The 22974-nt window shown below is 36.6% G+C and overlaps 1 protein-coding gene across 1 annotated transcript in view; it reads right to left on the reverse strand.

Moving 5' to 3' along the window:
* Positions 1-409: 409 nt before the first annotated feature.
* Positions 410-22974, reverse strand: part of LOC589029 (neurogenic locus notch homolog protein 3-like) — a 47019-nt gene continuing 24454 nt past the window's right edge. The window contains exons 19-37 of the mRNA XM_030977553.1: positions 22612-22791; positions 21784-21900; positions 21445-21597; positions 21012-21164; positions 19785-20105; positions 18956-19100; positions 18190-18407; positions 17216-17434; positions 15731-15847; positions 13765-13886; positions 12328-12474; positions 10859-11044; positions 9555-9983; positions 8423-8587; positions 6271-6386; positions 4255-4538; positions 3005-3071; positions 2285-2543; positions 410-2111 (exon numbers count right to left, since the gene is read on the reverse strand). Coding sequence (XP_030833413.1) covers positions 1710-2111; positions 2285-2543; positions 3005-3071; positions 4255-4538; positions 6271-6386; positions 8423-8587; positions 9555-9983; positions 10859-11044; positions 12328-12474; positions 13765-13886; positions 15731-15847; positions 17216-17434; positions 18190-18407; positions 18956-19100; positions 19785-20105; positions 21012-21164; positions 21445-21597; positions 21784-21900; positions 22612-22791 — 3800 coding nt within the window. The 3' untranslated portion in view covers positions 410-1709. The remainder of the gene's footprint in view (positions 2112-2284; positions 2544-3004; positions 3072-4254; positions 4539-6270; positions 6387-8422; positions 8588-9554; positions 9984-10858; positions 11045-12327; positions 12475-13764; positions 13887-15730; positions 15848-17215; positions 17435-18189; positions 18408-18955; positions 19101-19784; positions 20106-21011; positions 21165-21444; positions 21598-21783; positions 21901-22611; positions 22792-22974) is intronic.

Below are 22974 nucleotides of genomic sequence, written 5' to 3' on the forward strand. Positions count from 1 at the left end.
AAATTGTCAGACTCCATTTTTTGAATGTTAATTGAAACCCTTTATTCATATGAAACTTCTTTTTTAACACAAATTAGTTATTCTGATGTAATAAATAATGATAATTTAGGCAAATTTGATGTGATTTTATATTTATTTTCTTTTGTATTTTATTGTTTTTATTTCTTATTATATCTATTGTTTTATTTCTAATGTATTCTTTTGTTCTGGAATACATCAAGTTACTTTGAGAAACATATAAAAGCAATTTGATATCAATTCATATCTCCCACTTAGGAAGAAATACATCCAAACCTGTATTCACATATCTGCTTGTACATGAATATATGCAATTAGAGCATATTTTTGATGACATGCGCATACTAATTGTTATGTAACACCTTACAGGTATATCTGATTTCGACGAAAATGGTATCAAAATATGCATAAGACTTAAGGGAAGAAATTCATGAAACGACAATTCAAAATTCCAAGCGGTTGCAGCGCAATCTCCGAAAATGTCGTACAGTAAGTACAGTAAGGGTTCAAGGGAATGTCAACACTGATATTAAGATGGTTTTAATAAAAGCAGGAAATGAAAGACACAAATAATTGAGAGTTTTAGCAATAAACAATTAAAAATAGGAAAGATATTACATTTTGAAGTGAACACAAATTGCAACGGTTTCATTTTGTTAGTTATGAAAGGAGGAAGATAATTTGCCCATAAATATAAGAGAAGAAAAAACAAGATCTTGATTTCGTCAAAATCTCAGAATTAAACTCCTAAGCAGAGATGAATCATAAGGATCAAATAATATGATATTAAGTCAAAATAAATATTAATATGACTTTCCATACAGTTTTAGAAACTTGGAGAAACAATCGTGACTAGCACTCGTGCTAACTTCGGTTCTCCCTTTATCAACATTTTAATTTTTTAAGTATTAAAATATCCTTTATTTGAATCACTTATATGCTATTTGAACTCTGTGAATTTCAATTCCAGCCACAAATCTCTACGTATTATTAAGTTATAGCTAATTCACAGGTTTGATATGACATGATATATGATCAATTTAATTTGTACATATAGTTCAACTATGGATATTTTCTTTTTCTTTGTAACTCATGTACATGTATATGTATACGACATGATATTTTGTTACCCACTCGAAAACATTTTGTAACATTGTGTTATGTTGTTGTTGTTAATAAATTCAAATTCAAATTTTAAAAAATTCAAATTGTACAGATATAATTTTGTCATTGTTTAATTTCGTAAAATATAGATGATAACAAATAACAATCACCTGATTGCCTGAATGGTAAATGCAAAAAGCTTTGGGGAAGGGGATGGAGGATTATGTAAGGCCTAGTTGTTTTGGCAGTGGCGTTCTCAGCCAGTTACCCGATTCGATTCCAGACGGAGACAAACAAATATTCAACCTGTGCAAACAAAAAATATCTGTAAAGAGGACAGCAATAGGAACCTTAGATTTACCATTAGTATCTAATTTCCATTCGAAATATACATATATCTATTATTTCATGACTAAAAATGATTAAAATGGATTGAAAATAGAACCATCGTACCATCATCATACTTTTCTCAACAATGAAGGGACGTGTCCCCTAAGTAATAGGCACTTTCTTGGGAGTTTATTACCATCAGGGCTTTGGGGTAGTTTGGCAAAAGGGGCTATTTTCCACGAATGGGTATGTTTAAACTAGACCGTCACAACATCAATGCTTGTTGCATCACGATCAATGTTTTTCTGTTCTTCGGTGGAATCTTGGAGATATTTGTTCATAGGTGGTGTGACCCCTTCCTCAACCTGGCTAACATCAAAGGTTGGATTGAATGTACACATAGGATCGGGATTGTCGTCTTTGGTAGGCAACAAGTAATTACTCGAGGCTTCTGGGCGCAAATTGCTAATCACGCCAGCTGACGAGGATTGGGCTGTCGAGTTCATCAAACCGCTGGAAGTGCTTCCTTCTTTCCTTAGGAACTTGTCGAAACAAGTTAGCCCCCACTTTTCACGGATGACAGGGTTCCGGACGCAGTAGAGTAGAAAGATGAACAACCCTTGGAAGGAATTAAGGACGATGAAGATTGGCTGAGCTACCTGTTAAACGCAAATGTTTCAGAAATAATAATTAGGTATATGGCATTATATCTCATGTTCTTCAGATACTAAACATCTAAAAAGGTATTGCTGGTGTATGTAATTATCATAACTGAGTTCTCAAGATACTTTTTAGAAGATATATATACTGCGCTGGAGTTAGTTGGCTTTACCTGACTGAATGAGGGGATCAAAAGAAGATATCCGGTGACCCAGGTCAGACCGAGCAGGAGCAAGATGCAGATCGCGTTCTGGACACGTTTGATAGTCTCTCGACGTTCTGCCTTAGCCTCTCTTTTCACCCGGCCTGCATTGTTGGCTGACCGGAGCAATTGTCGAACCACCAGGATGAAGATGACAATGTTGATTAAGAGGATGATGGACATGGGAATCAGGAGACCTCCGATTTGAGCCCAGAATTGTAGGAAGCATCTATTGATATTAAATATGCAATTTGTAAAGAGACTGAATTAAATCAATCAATACTATCTTAGCGATAGTTATGCGAAATGGCCATTGTCCTTGAAACATTTTAACTGAAGAATTTTTATTGTAAATAATTTCCCTTTATTTGTTTTGGCAATTCCAAGCTTTCTTGACCCATGCTTTACCAACAACATCTGATATTTTTAGTATGTGGTGATTATATTTGGTTGGTGATGTTTCTAGAGCTTGGAATACATTACATACCCAGGAAAGTAATAATGAGATATCAATTACAGATCATGATTGTATACTTGCTAACTCATGAGATACCAAAATACCAAATGCCATTAAACTAGATTAAAGTACAGAAATGTGATTTCGCTGAATCCAAAATTTGAAGATCGTTGAGTATACTTTATGCTATGCAATCCAATATTCAAGCTCAACTTTCAAGCATTACCACTTACAGATCATCATGGGCATAAGAGTCTCTAGCTATAGCTCCGGTAAGAACCACGATAAGTGCAGGAATTCCTGAAATGACGTACGTATATGAGGAAATACAGTTTATTTAATCAATCATACTACACCTACAGGTGTACATTAGCTATTCCTTTCCCCGTTTCTTCAAGAGGCCTATTCATGTTATCGTTGTGCTGTCCAGCTCACAATATGTTTCCCACGGTTATGGTGACACTATAATTACTTTTTAAATGAGTTAGATATCTTGATTAATATACTCTCTGGGATTTAGAGTCTTCTTTGTACAAATCACTTGCAATTGGAATGAATTGAATTTATTTTCTGCTGCAACATACAGATCCAATTACATTTCAGCAACTACAAAATATAACAAGTATTTTTAATGTGTATACAATATAATAATAATAAATGATGACATCAAAACTAAATTTAATTGATAACACAATACCAATATTATTCATTAAGAAAATTGCAAAGAAGAGCTATTACCATAATAAGTGATTGAAAAATCAAAAAGGGGAGGGAGGTAATGATAAAGAATTGAAACAAAAACTGATGATGTTGATGATAATGAATGATGGTGAAAATGAACATGAAAATAGGCTGATGAAAATATGTCTGACACAGAAAACCTGTATAAGTATACAGGATAGAATATATTGATGGATGATTTATAGGAATCTGACAATAATATTGAATATTAATTCAGCACTGGGAGAAGATCAAACAAAGTTTTACATGATTGTATTGAGTCTGGACCATGATTTATTGATTTAGCCAGGATTAATAATTTAGGATTTATCAAATGAAAGTTTAATGAGTTCCGAGTAGGGGAAGCATGGATAGTGTTATTTAATCCAAAAAATTATTGAATGAATCAGGAAGCAGGTTATTCATGTGTATATTTAAAAATGAAGGTCAAACTCTGTTGTGCGTTTATATAAACAATTGCCAATGTTAAATTCATTTAATAATGGGTTGGTATGGGCAAAATAATCTTTTTGTTATATAAATATATTAGCAGCAAAGCAGGCTGTCGCATCTTGCCAAACTCATTGTTTCATGGTTACTTTCAATACCTACATATATATATTTAAATACTTTGGTCGAAGGTTTCTGATCTAGAGACATTCTTTCTGTATGTAAAAACATACAGGCACTTAACGTTAATCGTAAGCACTATCCCCCCCCCCCCCCAAAAAAAAAAAAGGATTTAAAGAAAGAAATATCTCACCCCATGCAGCTAAGAAAGCCTTGATCATGAAATTCTGGATGTAGGTGTTAAAGATCTTCACAAAGAAGAGGTACGTATTGTACCCTTCCACACCCATCCATGCAATGGAGGACAAAACAAAGAAGTGAACTAGGGCCGTCAGGATCCCACAGGGTCCAGCTTGGACCTCACGATAATCTCTGGTAGAATCCAAAGAGATCATGATGACAAATGTCGTGTAGAGACACAGCAAGGTCAGGCACAGACAGATGAAGATCTGGTTAGTCTGTTTGGTCCTCAAATCCCTATCAAGATTGTAACATTAAAATAGGGTTAGGAATGCGTCGGAGCAATAGTATACTATACATATACAGGCCTACCATTACTTTGTAAGCAACACAGAAGAATGGAAAGATCAAACAAAAAGAAAAAGAAAGATAAACAACAGGGAAAATGATTGAGAAATAAAGGAGAATACATAATTTTGCTTTACGTATTTCTTCTATTACTTGGCACAAATCCTCAGAATGGCGATGTGTGTCAAATAAAATCACTCTGGGTGTAACTATTCACGATGATGTCAAATGAGCAATATATATACCCCAAAGGTGTTTGAAATGAATATGCTTTCTATTCTATGCAGACTGCACACCATGAGGCAGAGGATTTTGTCTAGGAATTTGATAGAATATCAATATTTAATATTGATATGTTATAAATCTTTGTAACCTATTTATGAACCTCGTCACACCACCCCTAAAGCAACTAATAATATTTTGGCAGTGTCTTTTCTTGTTCCCCTCTTCCTCCCCATTCCCTTTTCTATCATGAACTGTACATTGTTGATAGTAGTTCTCAACAGCCCTGGGGTGGTATTCTGAACATTGTTGTAAGTTTTGTGTTATCTTTTGTTGTATCTCACAGAGATAACACAGCGCTAATATTGTTGTAAGTTGGTATTCTGAACATTGTTTTATCCCTGTGTTATCTCTTGAAGGACCGCCTCTATCTTATCTTTGACCATTGATGACACGCCCATTTTTTATGGACCCTACCAATCAAAATCTATTTTATATAAGCATGATAAGTAGGTCAACCAATAGGAATACTTTATGCCATATCTGAAGATGCGTCTAGCGCATACTAATCTTGGGCGTAATTTGAGCACTTATTACGCGCGTCATCATTATGCGCTGTTGAATGTGGATCATGAAGACAAATCATGCTTTCACTATATTGGTTAAGATGAGAGCATTAAAATCGTCATATCCTAGCATGTAATATCTTAGAAAGTTCTCATCTGTGATGTTTCCGGTCAACACACAATCTTCTTCTAACTCGTCTATTGGCACGAAGTTGGTTCTGGGCAAAAAATATTGCCGCCATTATATCACCACGACACCACGAAAGATACAACAACCCCCTACCTGTTGTAAATATTGTTGTAAATACCATGCAAGATAAGATAAGATAAAAGTTACAACAACATTCAGAATACCAATTATCTCGACATATTATCTCCCGTGCGCATATGCAAATGAGGATTAAATGCCACTTTATCAATAATACGCACAATTACAAGCGCACCAAAGTATGAGCGCAGGCGCGGCCAATAAGATGAGAGAAAAGATACAACAAAAGATAACACAAAAGTTACAACAATGTTCAGAATACCAACTTTATCTTATCTTCAAAGATACAACAATATTAGAGCTAACACAGGGTTCAGAATACCGCCCCTGCTAGCTCAAAGTGGAGGGAAGTGAAGTGATACCGTAGAGAACTGTGCTGCAGGTTTACATGTTCTTCACAAATCATTTGATTACAAGATAATTTTATAAAAGGAAGGGGAGAGCATTTACATTTCCATCATTTATTACTAAATTCTTCAGAAGCATCTTTTTCACAGTTCATGTAACTATTCTTTGTTCATAAGCTACCAACTAAAATTGAAGATAAAACGACCAGTGAATAATTACAGATTCTGTCTTCTTTGTATTACATAAATAATTGCATTTTTTTCCCCAATGAGCTCACTTGTTCCACAGGTAGGTTGCCAATGTGACAAGAAGACTGAAGATAGAAACACAGCATCCAATGTAAGTCAGGATGTTGTAAGCCTCGATTGGTGAATCGTCCGGTCTATGGATATCCTGTAACATGAAAGAAATTTGAGCCCAAACTGAAACATATTCTTTGAATACCCAAATAAAACTGAGTATTAGACCATCAGCTCTCATATTAGGTCTGTGTGTCGTTAATTGAAAGCGGAGAAATTGGGGGTTTCTTTAAATAGAAAGTTGCAGATCTTCATATTACTGATGGAAAAAACTTAATGAATATCACTATACTACTTTTCACACGAGAGTCCACACCATCAACTTTTATTTGATCTCAAGAGTGAGAATATCATTCATACCCAATTGGAGACCAACTCTATACTTCATTGTTTTGTTTTTGGGGTAGTAAAGGGGGAATGTTAGAGGTAGAATAATGACAGCTCGTCCACTGTATCCACTCGCATTACAGCAGGTGTAAGATATACTGTCTCCCACAATACAATACTGTATAATACATACACCATTCTATTTAATCCACAGGACCAACTATATCCCTGGGTCATCAAGAGGATTATCATGCTTTATATTCCACGTAATATTTCCACGTGATGAAAGATAGTTCGCCCATCATTGATGGGAGAAGAAAAGTTTGCTGCAGTGTGTAGATAGTACACTGTAAAAAAGAATTTGTTCATTGGTAATTTTTACATATTTTTTCCATGTAGAATTTACTTGAAAACATTAGTTTTGCCACTTACGCACTAAATTTATGTCTTGCTAACTCAAACTTTCAATTTAGTAGAACATACGTGGAATATTTAAGTAAAATCAAATACATAAGAACTTTAAGTAATTTCAGCTTGTATTAATTGAGTAATTTTAACTCAAAATCAGAAATTATACATATTACTCAAACAATTTATGTTGATTATTCTTATCTTTTTAAAGTAAGGACCGATGCAGTGCGTAATAGAAATATTTACATAATTTATGAATATTCATTAAGACCAAATTAAACTCTTTTTTAAATAAAACAATTCTTTTTTGTGGTTGAATGAAAATTTAAGGACTTTAAAACATTTACTAATTCATTTAACATGGCTAAGCAAAGACAAGACAATTTTTAATTTTTACCCAGTTCAAAACAAATCAAAACTTGATATTTCAGGAAATTGTCAACCAATTTTCCTTTTAAGATGCTACGATCAAGTATATATAAAATTTGGAGCCTTTCAATATGTGTCGAATTGAAGCGTATGTAATAGTTTGTGATGGTGGTAGATATATATATATATGTACGGTTAAATCTTAAATAGAAGTAGTGTTAGTGATTAGTGATTAATCTTAAATAGAAGTAGTGAATGATTAGTGGATGTTACTTGTTCGATTAGATGGGTACCAAATCGTGCAATATGTAATCCTATCATAGCTTTTTTTTAATTATCTAAAATGATTACAATACTTAAATTATTTACGTTAATGTAACTCGATTTAACTGAGTAAAAATTTATTCAGCAAAATAAGTAAATTCTACTTAAGATGCCGTAGGTAATATTTACTTCATAAAAATAAGGCAATTCTTTTCCTCAATTTTATTGAGTTATTTCGACTATTATTTTTTTACAGTGTAGTACTATCTACATAGTGCAACACACTTTCACTTTAATTGTATACGTTACGTATTGCTCTCCTCTTTAAGCGCGTTTAGTGTTAGTATGCAAACTTTGGTCACGCGCGAACTATGGTCACATTGCCATACTATATACACTGTACGTATCGTACACCATTTGCTAGATGTTAATTGATGACTTGTTGCTCTAAAATGACGGAAGAAGTGAAATTTTTCCGATGTGGAATATAAAGCAAATAATCACCTTTTGGTTTCAGGTTTCGGCTGGTGATCTGAATGTATACGCTATCTTTCCTCAGCTTCGCTTCGGAAAGATAGCTACATCCAGATCACCCCGGAAGTGATAGTTTGTCCCATCACCTTCATGAACGGTAATTATTTGCTTAATAGCACTAGTAACCTACTGCGTTTAGTTAGTCAGGTTTTAGTTGTCCGGGAGTACCGGTAGTTAACTGGTGATGATAATGGATATAATAATGCCTAATTACTTTTCACTGACCATGATAACAGCGAAGTTGGTAAGATGATCACACGCACAGCGCACGCCCTCCTCATCATAGCGCTCATCAGATGATGTGATTCCAGAAACAAGAACACACCCATCTTGGGACCAATCTTCCTGCTCCTCATCCCAGAATGAACACATTGGATTCGTGTATCCAGACTACAAAACAACAACAAAAACATCAAGAAATGCATAGAACCATAATGTTTCAATAAAGCATGAAAGAAGAATGAATGATGATTTTGATTGGTTTAGTTTAAGCCCATTTATCTTGAGGGTAATCAAACACAAGAGTTGAAAAAGAAACAAATAGATTAAAAAATAATGTTTTAATTTTCCCCCTATATATATGTATATCTACAAATTTAATTGTCTATAACTACTGCTGAAGGCAGATTACAAATACGTATTATTATTATTAAGTATTTGGCGTCACTTGTGCCTGGGAAGCGAAAAGTGAAATGAATCACTGTAATCCTTGGGTCTCTCCTCCCTGACTGATTGGGGGTGTGCAAGTGGACCACTACACCAGGGTTTTCCCCTAATCTTAAACGAATAGCGCAGTGGGTTCTTAACGTGCAAAGGTGGTGACACGTGGCCTCCATTTAACATCCTTTCTGAGGGATGGTGTGTTTTCAGCTTGTGTCTATGAAACAGGGTTGGGGCACGTTTCAAGTTCTATTTGTTCTACATTTTACAAAAAATATAGACATACATTTGAAATAAAAAATTATACAATACATGTAGTACAAAGGAGCACGTCTCAATGATTCTCAATTCATATATTAGATAACTAGAATGTGAGGAACCTAATAAAAAGCAGTGCTTGTATATTATAGGTTCCTGGTAAAATTAGTATTGTAGATGAAAAGACTGTAGCAGTAGAGAAATATGTAATTTAGAGGGGGAGAATTTAAAACACAATGGAATAAGGAATTTTTATACAAAATAATGCATTAACACCAATACCCAGTTAACACATAATGCAGGCTTCAGTCATCTGCCAGGGTTGGATTCGAACCCACGATCTTTGGTTCGACAGGCAGACGATTTACGGACTGAGCAAAATCACCTGCTCTATAATATATGAAAAAATGTTATTCTGCTATTTTATTGTAGGTCTTACCATTATTGTTGTGAAGGTAAAATTGATGAATTCGGTCAAGGCTGCTACTTTCCCTTGACCAATACTGAGAGAAATCACGGGAGAGTTGGCCGATCGATTGAAGCCTTCATTATCTGCACTGAATGTACGCAATGATTTAGAAATGAACAGGGCTGGAGTTGAAAATACATTAAAGTTGACCCGAACATATTGACCACTGCCATTCGACGGCGCTCCTGAGAGTGGGGCCGTGGACGAAAGGACGGATGAAACTGAAGGTGGAATGTTGACGTGAGCGATAATGTCTGGTCTAGTAGCAATGACATCATTGCGGTCATCTTGGGTTGGAGCACTGATGGTAATATCGGACTTGGTCAGGTCTGAAAGACTGGATCCGGCTAGCGTAAGCACAAGACCATTCATTACATCCTCAGCAAGTACACTCTGAACCTGTGATGTGAATTTGAACTCCAATTATAATTATTGTTATTATCATTATCATTGTACTTATGATTATTATCTTTATTAACAATAATATCAATATTAATATTCAATTTTTGTTATAATTATTATCATTATCATTATCTGGAAATAGGAACTGGGAGAGGGAAACTTTGGTCATGCAGAGCCTTCGCTGTGAAATGTTACAATTCTTATCATTATCGGTGACTTAAGCTCACGCACGCCAGCTATTCCCCACTCCTGACGACGGATAGTCAACCTGTTCGAAACGTCGAGCCACTCCGGGCACCTATCCTCTCCAACCGGCGCTATAGTTCTCCTTAGAACTATAAGCTAAGAAAGATAACCAACAGTCTTTTTCAAGACTACACCAACAGTCCTTTTCAGGACTACACACACTCAAGAAAGAAAGATTATCGAGAGTCCTTTTCAGGACTTCCCAATCCTCCCTCTCTCTCACATGGTGCAACCGCAAGCCTACTGTATATTATCATTGTTATTATCATTATTCTTATTATAATTATTGATAAAGAATGATTGAAAATGAGGCGATTAGCACCACGCACAGACGTCCTAGTAAGGCATCCCCCAAATTCAAAGTGTGATGTTTCCCGCACACATAAAAGCAAAAAAAAAGTGATGTTGTTTGGTAGATCTTTTTTGAAATTATAAAGAAAAATGGTGGGAGTAGCACGCCTTGTTGGACACCAGATTGAATGAAACCACAATGGATGAATTTTCTAATTCTTTTATTTTGAAAATCCATGCAAACCTTATATAGCTTAGACATGAAATTCTGTATTTATTATACTGGTTGAAATCAAATTACTTTTTCATAGCCTATGATATACATGTAAAATCACCTGAACAGCTACATTTGGCTGCTGAATGTTGAACATCCCACCATCGGCAACCTCAACACGACTGATTTGTTCCTCAAAAGCCAGGACTAATTTACTTATTGCCCCACCTTCCTCTTCTGCGGCTTCAAGTTCCTCTGTTTCTACCTGAGCTATATTGCTCACAATACTCGTTATAGACTTTGTTACCTGTCAAATCAAAAACAAAAGAGGAAGATGATTTAATCTATAGTAGGAGACAGGTGCCAAATCTTGGAAATCAAACTAAATGACGATAGGGTATTACAAAACTTGACATCCTAAGCGAAGCTGTAACGCAAATTTTGGAAGAACCAACAGCCAAGGGGTCAAACAGATATGAAAGGATAGTGACAGACCTAAATATGTCATAGAACCAGTAAAATATTATACATTATATACCTCACTTAAGAAATCCAGCCATCTGATTGGTCGAAATTGCATTCATAAACTTTAACTATTTCTGTAAAATTCCCAGTAACCATGGTTAAAACAGTTCTAAAATCCCAGTAACCATGGTTACCGGGAAAATAGTTCAGTCTCCATGGTTACCCCATAGGTTTACATGTTAACAAATGGTCTGAGCGATCGAGGATACCGTACGTGTGCGAAGAATTGGTCGGTAATTTCAATACAATTGAATCTCGATCGATCTTACCGAACAATTATTATCTTGCATTGTTGACATGAAGACGAAAATAAACTTCCAAAAACAAAAAAACAACATCTGCCGATAGATCTTGATCTAAGTTCGTGCCAATATGCATTGCAAAAGTAAAAGAAGGGCCCGTTTAATGGAGCAGCCGCGAAGCATCCACCACGCGAAGCCGTTTTCAATCCATTTTAATGTATATATTAGAGAAAACTGCTAAGTAAGGTATCAGAGCGCGATGGCCGAGCGGTTTAAGGCGGTGATTTTAGTAACATCACCTTCTGTACGCAAGAGATCGAATCCCATCTTCGACAAAAATTATTATTATTTCTTTTTTTTTTTTTTTTTTTTTTTTTTTTTTTAGCATATAAAAGTATCAATGACTGCTTTAATATTCGAGAAATAGTTGTTTTTATACGCTCTCGGGAAGGTTACAATTGGGCTATTGCCCTCAGCACGCCTCGGGCAATAGCACAACTCTAACCTTCCCTTGAGCGTATAAAAACAACTATTTCTCTCAAAGCAGTCATTAATACTATACAATTTCCAAACAGAGTATGATACGGGGTTAGGCTCTAGTAAATTCTTCATTCAAAGTAGTTTAGCTTCAAGGTATCCAATATTGTTAAAAACCATTCATGGGATATACCTCTATCACATCTATGACAATTGTAGGCTATACATGTATCGTAGGGAGGACTTCAATTTTGTTTCTGATGAGATAATTATTGGAACATAATAAAATTCATCAACCATCGCAAGTTTATGTTCAATAGGATTGGTCTGGCATCGTGCAGATTACCTCTTTACTAGTAAGATTTTGCTGCACAATGTTTGATGTTATCTCTGCCAAAGAGGTGATGTCATCTGATGTGATATCTTCGATGTTGGAAGTAACAGATGATACTTGCTGGCTCACTTCAACTGCGTTTTCTTCACCTACGATCACCTAAAATTTGAGGGGTAAATATCCTTACAGCATGAACACATCGAGTGATAGGACTTTCCCTCCTTAAAGGTGGTGTGTCCCTTTTGCAGGCTGAAAATATAAACTTGTGTGAATACTATGGTAAACAAGAGATAATACCAACTAAAAACTCCCCTGATAAAATTAGAACTGCCTCTATGTGGAAGTATATTGACCATTAAGAATTTTCGCAACGTGTTTCGAGAATTATGCATAGAAAATAGTCTGATTTTCAGACCCTTGTACCGTATGGTCGTACGTTTTGTGCTGCTCAAAGATTCAATTTTACAAGAAGTGAGTTATTGAAGTGTACAATGCTCATGTATTCTTTACAGCTCATTTCATGTACATGTATGTTATTATCAAAGAAAAAAAAGAAGTCAGTCAGTCACTCAATAGCGTCTCACAGTGAAGTCTAGAAAGAAAACAGGTTTCTTTGCATAGTTTGAATGCTAGGACATAACGTTTAAATTTCACAGATAGGACATATGTGACATATTCATAAGTTATAGAGAATTAGATGTTGGCTGCAAAAGGGAAACACTACCTTTAAGGTAACATAAAATTAGCGAACACATTTCCCTTACAACATTACAATGACACATAAGTTCCTTTTTTTTATATACGGCAATCTTTATTTGAAAAATTAAAGAAAAATATGTTCCATAATATAAAATTTCACAACTCATAAACTGGAAAATGGTACATAAATTTGGCGGTTAAAAACTGATTTTAATTATACCAACATCTTATGAATGCAATAATTCAGTAAAATTCCACTATCTTAAACTATTGTATGATTTTAACTGCCATATCAAGAGGTAGTAAATGAAGATAAGAAGGCCTGTTGCAAGTGCTCCTATTTTCGTATTATCAATGAATATAACAGAGAATATGTTGCCGCCTTGAAAAAAATATCATTCAATGCATTTATGAATGGAATGACATTAAAACAATGAGTAGAATTGATTGACCGTGGGATATTCGTTACCTGTTGTGTTAGGTATGATTTTATAGTATTCAAATGTAAATTAAGGATACACTCTAAAAAACGTAGGAAAGGAACATGATCAAATCAGGTGAAATCTACCGAATGATAGGTCCTTTTTTTTTTTTACTCATCTTCCTTAGAAAAAAATAATCCATCAAACTTTTTTCAGGTAGTGATGATCAGTGGTATCTACAGTATACTAAACACAAGAGCATTTCATATGAAGGCTATTAAAAAGCCTTTTTTAAATTATCAAATTTCGAAAAGAAAAATCCAAAAACCTGTGCAATTTCGGTGAGAACATCTGTGACATTTCTAAATGGTCCGCAATTATCCACAGGTTGCCACTGGCTTTGGGTAATACCATCGCCGATACACAGAGCCCGTCCAATGGGTTGATTGGCTGTTCGGTAATATTTATTGTTATATATATATATAAAAAGAACACTGGCAAACAATTATTACCATATACGAAGAAAGAAAGAGTACCATCTATGATTGAAATTTTCTCAAGCAATTCATGACTCTGAAACTATTTAATACTTTCAACAATACGCATGGATGTACAATATTAATTTATAGTAGGAGACCAGCCGGTAGGTCCCGTGACCAATCTCTGGGAACAAAGGTTCGAAAGCGTTTTTGTGTGCCCTGATGAATACTGAACAATTTTGACTTGGGCTGCCCCCTTGAAAATCCTGGGCATTCTTGTGAGGGGTCAACAAAGGTCATACAGGGTAGAAATTCAAATGTATTCAAATCGTGTCGATATGCATATCAAATTACTTTTCTGGTCATGAGGATTCTAAAAATGTATAGTTTGCTATACCTCCGACCTTAAATGAGGGCGCTATGGTAAAAAACGTTGAAAGGTCAACACACTTTTGACTGGTGGTCAAATTCACCAACACAGTTAACCTTATCAAATTGCATATCAAATTACTCGTCTGGTCATGATTCCAAAAATGTATATATTTTTATACCTCCGACCTTAAATGAGGGCGCTATGGTCAAAAAGGTCAATGCACTTTAGACTGGTGGTCAAATTCACCAACACAGTTAACATTGTCCGATTCTAATGATTTTAGTGTCTAATAATATGTTTTCTGGCATGGCAGATTCAACTATACAACTTTCAAAAGTAAAATTGCTTATCTTGACCATGAACATTCGAAATGGCTGCCTTTTCGTTGACAAAAATTTAACAACTTCTTATCCATGGGTTTGGGGGGAATTTCAAGGTTATGGCAACCACTTTTGATCTAAACGTTGCTTAGTTGAATTTGATATGTCAGAAAACATAGACACTAAAATCATTAGAATCGGACAATGTTAACTGTGTTGGTGAATTCGACCACCAGTCTAAAGTGCATTGACCTTTTTTACCATAGCGCCTTCATTTAAGGTCGGAGGTATAAAAATATATACATTTTTGGAATCCTCATGACCAGACAAGTAATTTGATATGCAATTTGATAAGGTTAACTGTGTTGGTGAATTTGACCACCAGTCACTAAAGTGTGTTGACCTTTCAACTTTTTTGACCATAGCGCCCTCATTTAAGGTCGGAGGTGTAGCAAACTGTACATTTTTAGAATCCTCATGACCAGACAAGTAATTTGATATGCATATCGACACGATTTGAATACATTTGAATTTCTGCCCTGTATGACCTTTGTTGACCCCTCACAAGAATGCCCGGGTTTTCAAGGGGGCAGCCCAAGTCAAAATTGTTCGGTATTCATCAGGGAACACAAAAACACTTTCAAACCTTTGTTCCCAGAGATTCGTCACGGGACCTACAGGCTGGTCTCCAACTATTAGGTCCGACTGCTGGGTGCTTGAGGTTTCTGCATTTATTTTGTACGTGTGCCAAACATGAAATACATTTTCATTCATGAAAACAGTTTGGAGGCTTGAATATATATAGGAAGGGGCTTTTAGACTCCAAGCCCCTATCTTGATTCGCTAGTGTTAAATAATGAAGTGAACACCAATTACATCGGTTGAATATCATGATATCGAGGCTTTTTGCAAAATATATTGCAAATAAATGACTCGTTCTCGAGTGCTCGGTTGCCATTCATTACCACGTAACCAGTAAACAATGCGTTTTTTTTGCAGCGGATTATCATGCCATATCTGAACGGTAGCCTAAAGGTAAATTATGATATTGATCGTTATAGTCATCCTAATCCCCGTCTAATTCCTCAAATTAAAGATGAATGAAAGACCATCAAAACAGACCTTGAGTAGTGTTGAATGGACACATCCCTGTTGAATTTGCCCATGTTCCGTTTTCACCCACCGGAAATTTGACTTCTTCAAACCGAGGAGATATCCACAAGATATTCTGGCAAATAGCTTCACAAAAAAGAGTGAATAAATAGTATTGAAGAAAAGCCCCTAACAAAATTTCAACTCCACGTTTGTTTTTCTACTGAATAGCTGCAAATTGTACAGGACCTAGAGGGTGTTTCAAAAAGATCATAAGTTAAACCTATCTTTAAGTTGGACTAAACAATTATGGAAAGCTGTTAGCACCTTTGAAGAAAAAAATTGTGAAAAGTTATTTTGAAAGGCATAAAGTGTTGATTCAAATCAATTGTAGTTTCTATTATCAAGGACATTTCATGTTCTTGATGGGGAATTTCTGAAAAGTCTACAATACTTGAATTTTGGCTTTGAATATATTTTATTTCAAGGCTACAAATGGCTCTCCATTATGTTTAAGTCTGACTGAGGATCTTCGTGAAACACCCCCCAGGTATTCTGTTTTCAAGAAGTGCCCGATGCCAGGGAAGCTTAAACGTGCAGCGAAAAGCGACTTGTTTAACACGCCAATGCACCATGAAAGACAGGAAGGTGAAAAGGCGAATTGTAAAAATGCATCCAAGGCGCCTTTGTGTCTTCTCGGCCTTAACAAAGCACCTTGGTAAGTTTTATCTAGTTGCCTTCTAGCGTTCTCGTCTTAGGCATAGGACCTTGGCGACTTTAACAACTCGTTTCCTTGCCTTCTAGGCCCTAACATTAACAAGGCGCCTTGGTGAGTTAAACAAGTCGCCTTCTCTCTGCACGGTAAAGCTTCCGTACAATGCAGAGAATTTGGATCACTATAAACAAGAATGAAAATTAAGAAGTTCATTATTAAATGAAGGACCAAAAGGCTGCAAAAACAAACACGACCAATGCACAAAAGGACAGACACACAAACACATATACGTGTCATGGTTGAGTGGATACATCACCGTATGTGGATCACAAGGTTCGCGGTTTGAGTCCTACTGTGGCACTTATGTTCTTTGAGAAGACATAAATTTACATTTGCCACACTCGACCCAGTTGATGGATAAAACCTAGTACGGTACTTCATTTATTTGTTGCTATGTGAGCATGTGGATCTTTGTCTCTTTGTGTTATATATTTTTCTCAGAAATATGCAGTTGTTTCCGTGAGATTCTGCAAACATAGAAAACAAAGCTTTTTACAATACTGTAGATGGCAAATATAACAAGAAACTTATTTTTCATCTATCAGCTAAACTTCTCAAATGCTGAATATGATTGAAGATCAGATTTTCTGATGGGAATTCATTCTTTTGGAAATCATGTAAAACATATCTTGAATTCTTAATAAATTATCATTAAAGAAAAAGCTGGTTCCCAAAAATTTTGATTTGTTCAATAGTAGCACATGATGGTTTGCCATACCAAACCCAAGGACATTGCTTACCTTTAAAAGTGACCTCCGGCCTAGCTCTGTCCGACCCCTCGGTGCAGAGGTACCCTGCCTCGCAGTCTGCCGTTACCATTGTCGCGTTGAGCTCAGAGCAGAACTTCCCCGGTGAGCAGAGGGTGCACTGGGACTCATTGGCCAGGCCGGCCATGTTGGAGAAGGATCCTGTTGGGCAGGGCTGCCAGTCGTAACCGGTTCCAGCCGGACAGTAGAAGCCTATGAGTCGGTTTGAGCAGGAAAACCATTTGAAATGTTGTCGTGTAGTTTCTTATTTTGTGAGATGAAAATTCAACCCAAAAGAAGTTGGATATTTTGGGTTATTGGGCACTCTGCAGCAAATTCAACATCAATTTTAGATAGTTTAACTCTTATCCTGCCATAATGAATACGGCCTAATGCCACAGGGCTAATCCCCATTGTGCCAAGCCTCAAATCCCCCTGTGCCAAGTTAATTTTGATATAATCAGATTAACGCGATGGTACTACCAATAGCATGTGCGAAACAAGAGACACAGTGCAATGGGCATGCACAATAACTGCTTTTACGAATGCGAGAATGCATGCACAAAGCAGATAAGCGGTAGCTCATTCGCATAAATGAAGCAACCAATCGATAGCGCGCTCGCGTGTACAAAGCACTATAGCGGTAGTGTGCAAGCAGCCTTATGGCAGGATATGAGTTAAGCTGCCTACTGCATTGTAAGAAATAGCACAAGGTAATTGGTAGAGCTACAGTACAAATTAAATCTGAATGAAGTTGAGAAATTTCGGAGATTGGTAATTTTAATAATATTAATAATATTCCTCTTTTGCATAACGCTTAATATAATGTCTCTAAGCGCTTTACAGATATACTATTTTATATGGTTTAAGCAACCTACTGCACTGTAACAAATAATGGGTACAGTTACAGTACCTTTAAAAAAGCAAGCAGGGTTTTAGAATTTTTGTTTAAATGTAAAAAAACTCACAATGTGGACATTCCTTCGGTTCGTATCCTGTTGTGCAGAAGAATCCGGCCGGACAGGTATCGCACTCGCTACGATGCGTGGTAGTCGTGTAGGTCCCTGCCTCACATGGCAACGGTGAGGTTGTTTGACCGGGGCAGTAGTGCCCGGTGGTGCAAGGGTCACCGGTGATGCCGCCATCCTCGGGTGTGGCCATGGATGCGTTGGTGGAGCAGTAATAGCTGTATTAAAGATGATTTTGATTCCACATGATGTACATGTAACCAGTTTCAGTTAGTAATTCAATCTAGTGAACACTACTACTACTTCTAATCAGACGTTTTTGTTTAGCGCATAACACATAGGCATAATTGCATGTCTCTATATGCTTTACGGAACAGAATACAGAAGCGGAAATTGTACACTAGGTTCATAACTGTGGGATTAACAAATTGCTAAATAAGTATGTTATAAACAAATACCGAACTTTTTTGTATGTCTATTTATTTCTAAGATATTCCAGCAATTTATTTCATTTTTACAGTGGCTATATATGATAATAACCTTTCCCGTAAGATTTGTTCATAGTTTGTGGGACTTAAAATAGAAACTTTTTACTAAAAGGCACCATTCTTTTTGGTTTATACTGTATTAATAATCCAATGAATTATGATAGAGCAAACTGATGAAAACATTGATAAGTTAGTAACGTACCATAATTTGAAGAAAAAAAATATATAAACTTCATACTGCCATTCAAAGGTTAAATGTCATAGGTCAAAGGTCTTACCCTGGATCACATGGTCCTGACGGAACGGTCAGTCCGGTGCCGTTGCAGTAGAAACCGCCTGAACATGGGTAGCAGTCGCTAGCCTTCTCTAAGCCAACGCTATCAGACCAGGTCCCAACAGGACAGTTCTCTGGGGCAGGAGTGCCTGGTGGGAAAGGGTTACATCATTATTCTCAGTCACAGAATAGAATTGGAGTAGACATTAATCTACATTTGCTGCTCTCCACCCATGTGTTAAATTAAGAACCGGTAGGAATTAATTCCTTGAATGCTGTGAGCACCGACATCGGTAGCCGAGCAGACCTGGGGTAATATTGGAGTGTCTTGAGCACCTTGCGAAGTGGATACGTGCGATACAAAGATATCAAATTTATTATCATTAATAGACTATAAATCCTGCTGTGCATATAAATTGTGCATGATAGCAACATTTTGTACTGAAACACTCCTGTACCTTTCTGTATACACTTTTACTTATGACAGAATACATTGAAAGCTGAATGAAAATATGTACAATATTACAAATCTGTTCAATGAAGGAGGGGCAAATGGTGGCAAAAGTCAAAGTACAACATTCAAATCAGAAAGAAGTAGAATGCTACTCCCTGAACGACACTAGCCTCTCACTTAAAATACTGTAAAGTGTACAATGTTTTTCCCTGAAACATAAAATTGAGACCAAGATACTTTTTTTGTTCACTTACATAAAGAAATGAGATCTCCTGATTTCTCCTGAGTCCTGACTCTAGAAACTTTGTTCATGCCTGTATTTAAAGCAGGAAAAGTTACACAGGCCCATGCTGCAAGTCTCTGTAATGAAATCACTCACCTTCTATGCAGTATTTCCCTGCAGGACACTCTACCCCAGTCACATCGTCGTCGGGCGTGGCACTCAACGACGCCCCGATGCACCAGTAGCCTGCGGCACAATCACCCATCCAATTATCCTCGCCTGGTGTGTCGCAGAACTTTCCAGGAGGACAGTCTAAGCACTGATCCTCCCTCACCAGTCTTTCCGAAGGGTTGTACGTTCCGGCTGGGCAGGGGAATTGGGTGTCAAACTCGGTTCGGTTTGGGCAGAAGTGCCCCACGGGACAAGGGTAGATGGTGTAGTCCGAGATGGGGGCATCGGCGACGTCACAGTAGTATCCTTTGGAAATGAAGAAAAATAATGATGAATGATGACGATGATGATGATAATGCGTATAAAGGTAAAACTTTTGTTAAAGATACGTTTCTTGGGTACTGCATGCATGGTTCAAAACAATTTTTTCAGTTGTACATTTTTCTTCCGTACAAATGAAGAAGATCCAGCTTTGTCGATCTTCATTCATCATTATGCTTCATGAGATTTTGGTATTCCCTGGTGTTCAGAAACAATCTTCATCTCAATAACCTTTTTGATGTTCTATCACAATTGTTGTTAAAATGCAGATATTACCAAATAGCTCATAACAATTTGGTGTTGCGTTTATGTACGCTTCTCCATTTGTGTACATTTTTTATTTTCTCAACACCGCACAACTTTATGATGTGTCTCAACAATAGTCATAACAATAAAATATACCATATTTTTGTAATGCTTTCAGTACTAGAGTTTCACAAACCACCCAGATATGGCTTAATGACATTCACATGAATTAAAACTATTCTTGGATTAAAAACTACACAACATAGCGTAAGTGGTTCATTTAAATACCTCAGCCCCATATATTCCAACTTACGGTAAACCTCAGACCCCATCCTATAACTAACCAAAGGTATAAAATCATACTTAAAACCACTCGCAATCATAACCAGATATCTCTGAAAATACAGCAAATGGAGCAAATATCACCAGGGAAAATCTTGGACCACAAGCAGCAGTGCATACTGTAGCTGTCTTAATTAGGAATACAGTGTATTTTACACATTTTTATACAGATGCCTTCTGACAAAGAGAGGAAAATATTACATAGGGCTCATAAAACTACTTTGAGGGCAAAAAATATGAATCACTTCTCCTACGGTAGTAGCATGACAGCACCATAACATCTAGACAATGTCATTTTTGTACCTCTGTTGCAGCGTTTGCATGAAGACTGTCCGATATCGTCCTGGTAGGTCCCTGATACGCAGGCCGTCTCAGAGGCACTGCCTTCCTCGCAGTAGTACCCTTGACCGCAGGGGAACGGGCTGCTAGAGGACTGACCGGTTGGGCAGTAATAACCTGTAGAAAGAAAAAAACAATTATGAAGTCAAACCTGTCCTTATGGTCACTTATCTTTGAATGCTTTAATTAGTCATTTGTGTTTTCTCCTACAAAGATATAGAATATGTCATCACCACCACCACAATAAGCATTGTCATCATCATCAATATCTTCATCATCACCATTGTCATCATCATTATTGGTATCATCACTGTCATCACCACCATCACTATCACTATTTGTAATTTTTTCAGTTGCTAATTTCATAACAATGTACAATCGCTAGACCAAGCCCTACCTGAATCACACAGTCCAGTTAGCTGTGTTAGTCCAGGATCTTCACAGTAGGACCCTGCTGTACAGTCTGTGCATTGGTCCTCTATCATTAGACCAGTGCTGTTCGAATAGGTCCCAGATGGGCACATGGGAGGATTGGCTCCAGTTCCATTTCCTAGAAAGATTTATGAGAGTAAACAAAATAAAGAACTAAGTAAGAAAAAACTGTGTAAAAAACAAGCAGAGCACATTTGTATTCCCGGAGCAGAACATATATGAAAATAAGCACACAGGGGACAATACAGATTCAACTGTTGGTCCAAAGTTATCTTGGGCTCAGTATTCATTGTGTTAAACTTACCGCAGTATCTTCCTCGAGGGCATATATCACCTGTGATACCGTCCGTAGGATCAGGTCTCACTGCTGTGCTGATGCAATAGAAGCCTTCCATACACTTCCCGGCTACATCGGCTAGACCTACATGAGCAAAGACAAGAACAGAAATATTGAGTACCTAATGGGGACTAATCAGTAAAACATGGAATAAAGAACACATAGCCAGTACAATTGTAATAAAAACCATCACAAGACATATACCTCCCCTCTTCATAAAATGACAAAATGAAATGGTTACAAGGTTTAAAAAGCATAACAAGGAGAAATATATGTACTGATTTTCTATGAGATCCCACACGATATCTAACTCATTATTTACCTTCAATAGTGGGAGAAGGCAGAGACTACTCTTGAGTTATTTGTTAACCTTTATTAGAGTGGGATTTCAGTTTTAAAGTTGCAATTTTTCTTCATAGAAGTTACAAGCTGACATATTTATTAAATGCAACCTCATAAAAACAAGGCTAAATTTACAGATACACATGAACCACACAAGAACAAACAAATGGAGCATTTAGAAATAGTGTCTTTTGGCAAGATTTTAATTTAAATTTGCCACACTCCACAGGTGAGGTAAATGGGTATGCCATAGGAAGAAATTCCTTGAATGCTTGAGCGCCTTTTCATAGTAGCTCGGCTAAAGCTGGAGTAATAATATGATTGCAGGGCCCTCAGGGAGAACAGTATGAATACTGATGAGGCTATACCCTAGGTAAACAAGACATATTATTTGTTATTATTATTACAACATCAAAAATCTTTTCTATGAATCTAACTGTTAGGTGTAATTACCTTCAACGTCGCAGTAGTTTCCTTCTGTGCATTTCTCGGGTTCAATCGATCCTCGCGGACAGTAGTAACCAGGCTGACAGCGCCCTCCAGTGCTCAAGCTAGGACAGAGGCAATCCCCATCGGTGTAGTTGTCAAAGTCCATGGGTTGGGCAGTCCAAGCACCTTGGATACAGAAGAAACCTAGAAATAGAAAAAATACAGGTTAATAGTGGAGTAATTTTCAATTTTAATGATTTTCATGTAATGAATGTGTAGTCATGGTGTCTCTTACTTTAATAGAATACTGTAAAACAAGAAATTTTTGAGACACAAAACTTTTCTCTGTGTAGTTGTCAAAGTCTGTTGGTTGGGCAGTCCAAGCCT

This window comes from Strongylocentrotus purpuratus, unplaced genomic scaffold, assembly GCF_000002235.5.
Source record: "Strongylocentrotus purpuratus isolate Spur 01 unplaced genomic scaffold, Spur_5.0 spur5_scaffold_1, whole genome shotgun sequence".
Classification (NCBI taxonomy): Eukaryota; Metazoa; Echinodermata; class Echinoidea; order Camarodonta; family Strongylocentrotidae; genus Strongylocentrotus; species Strongylocentrotus purpuratus.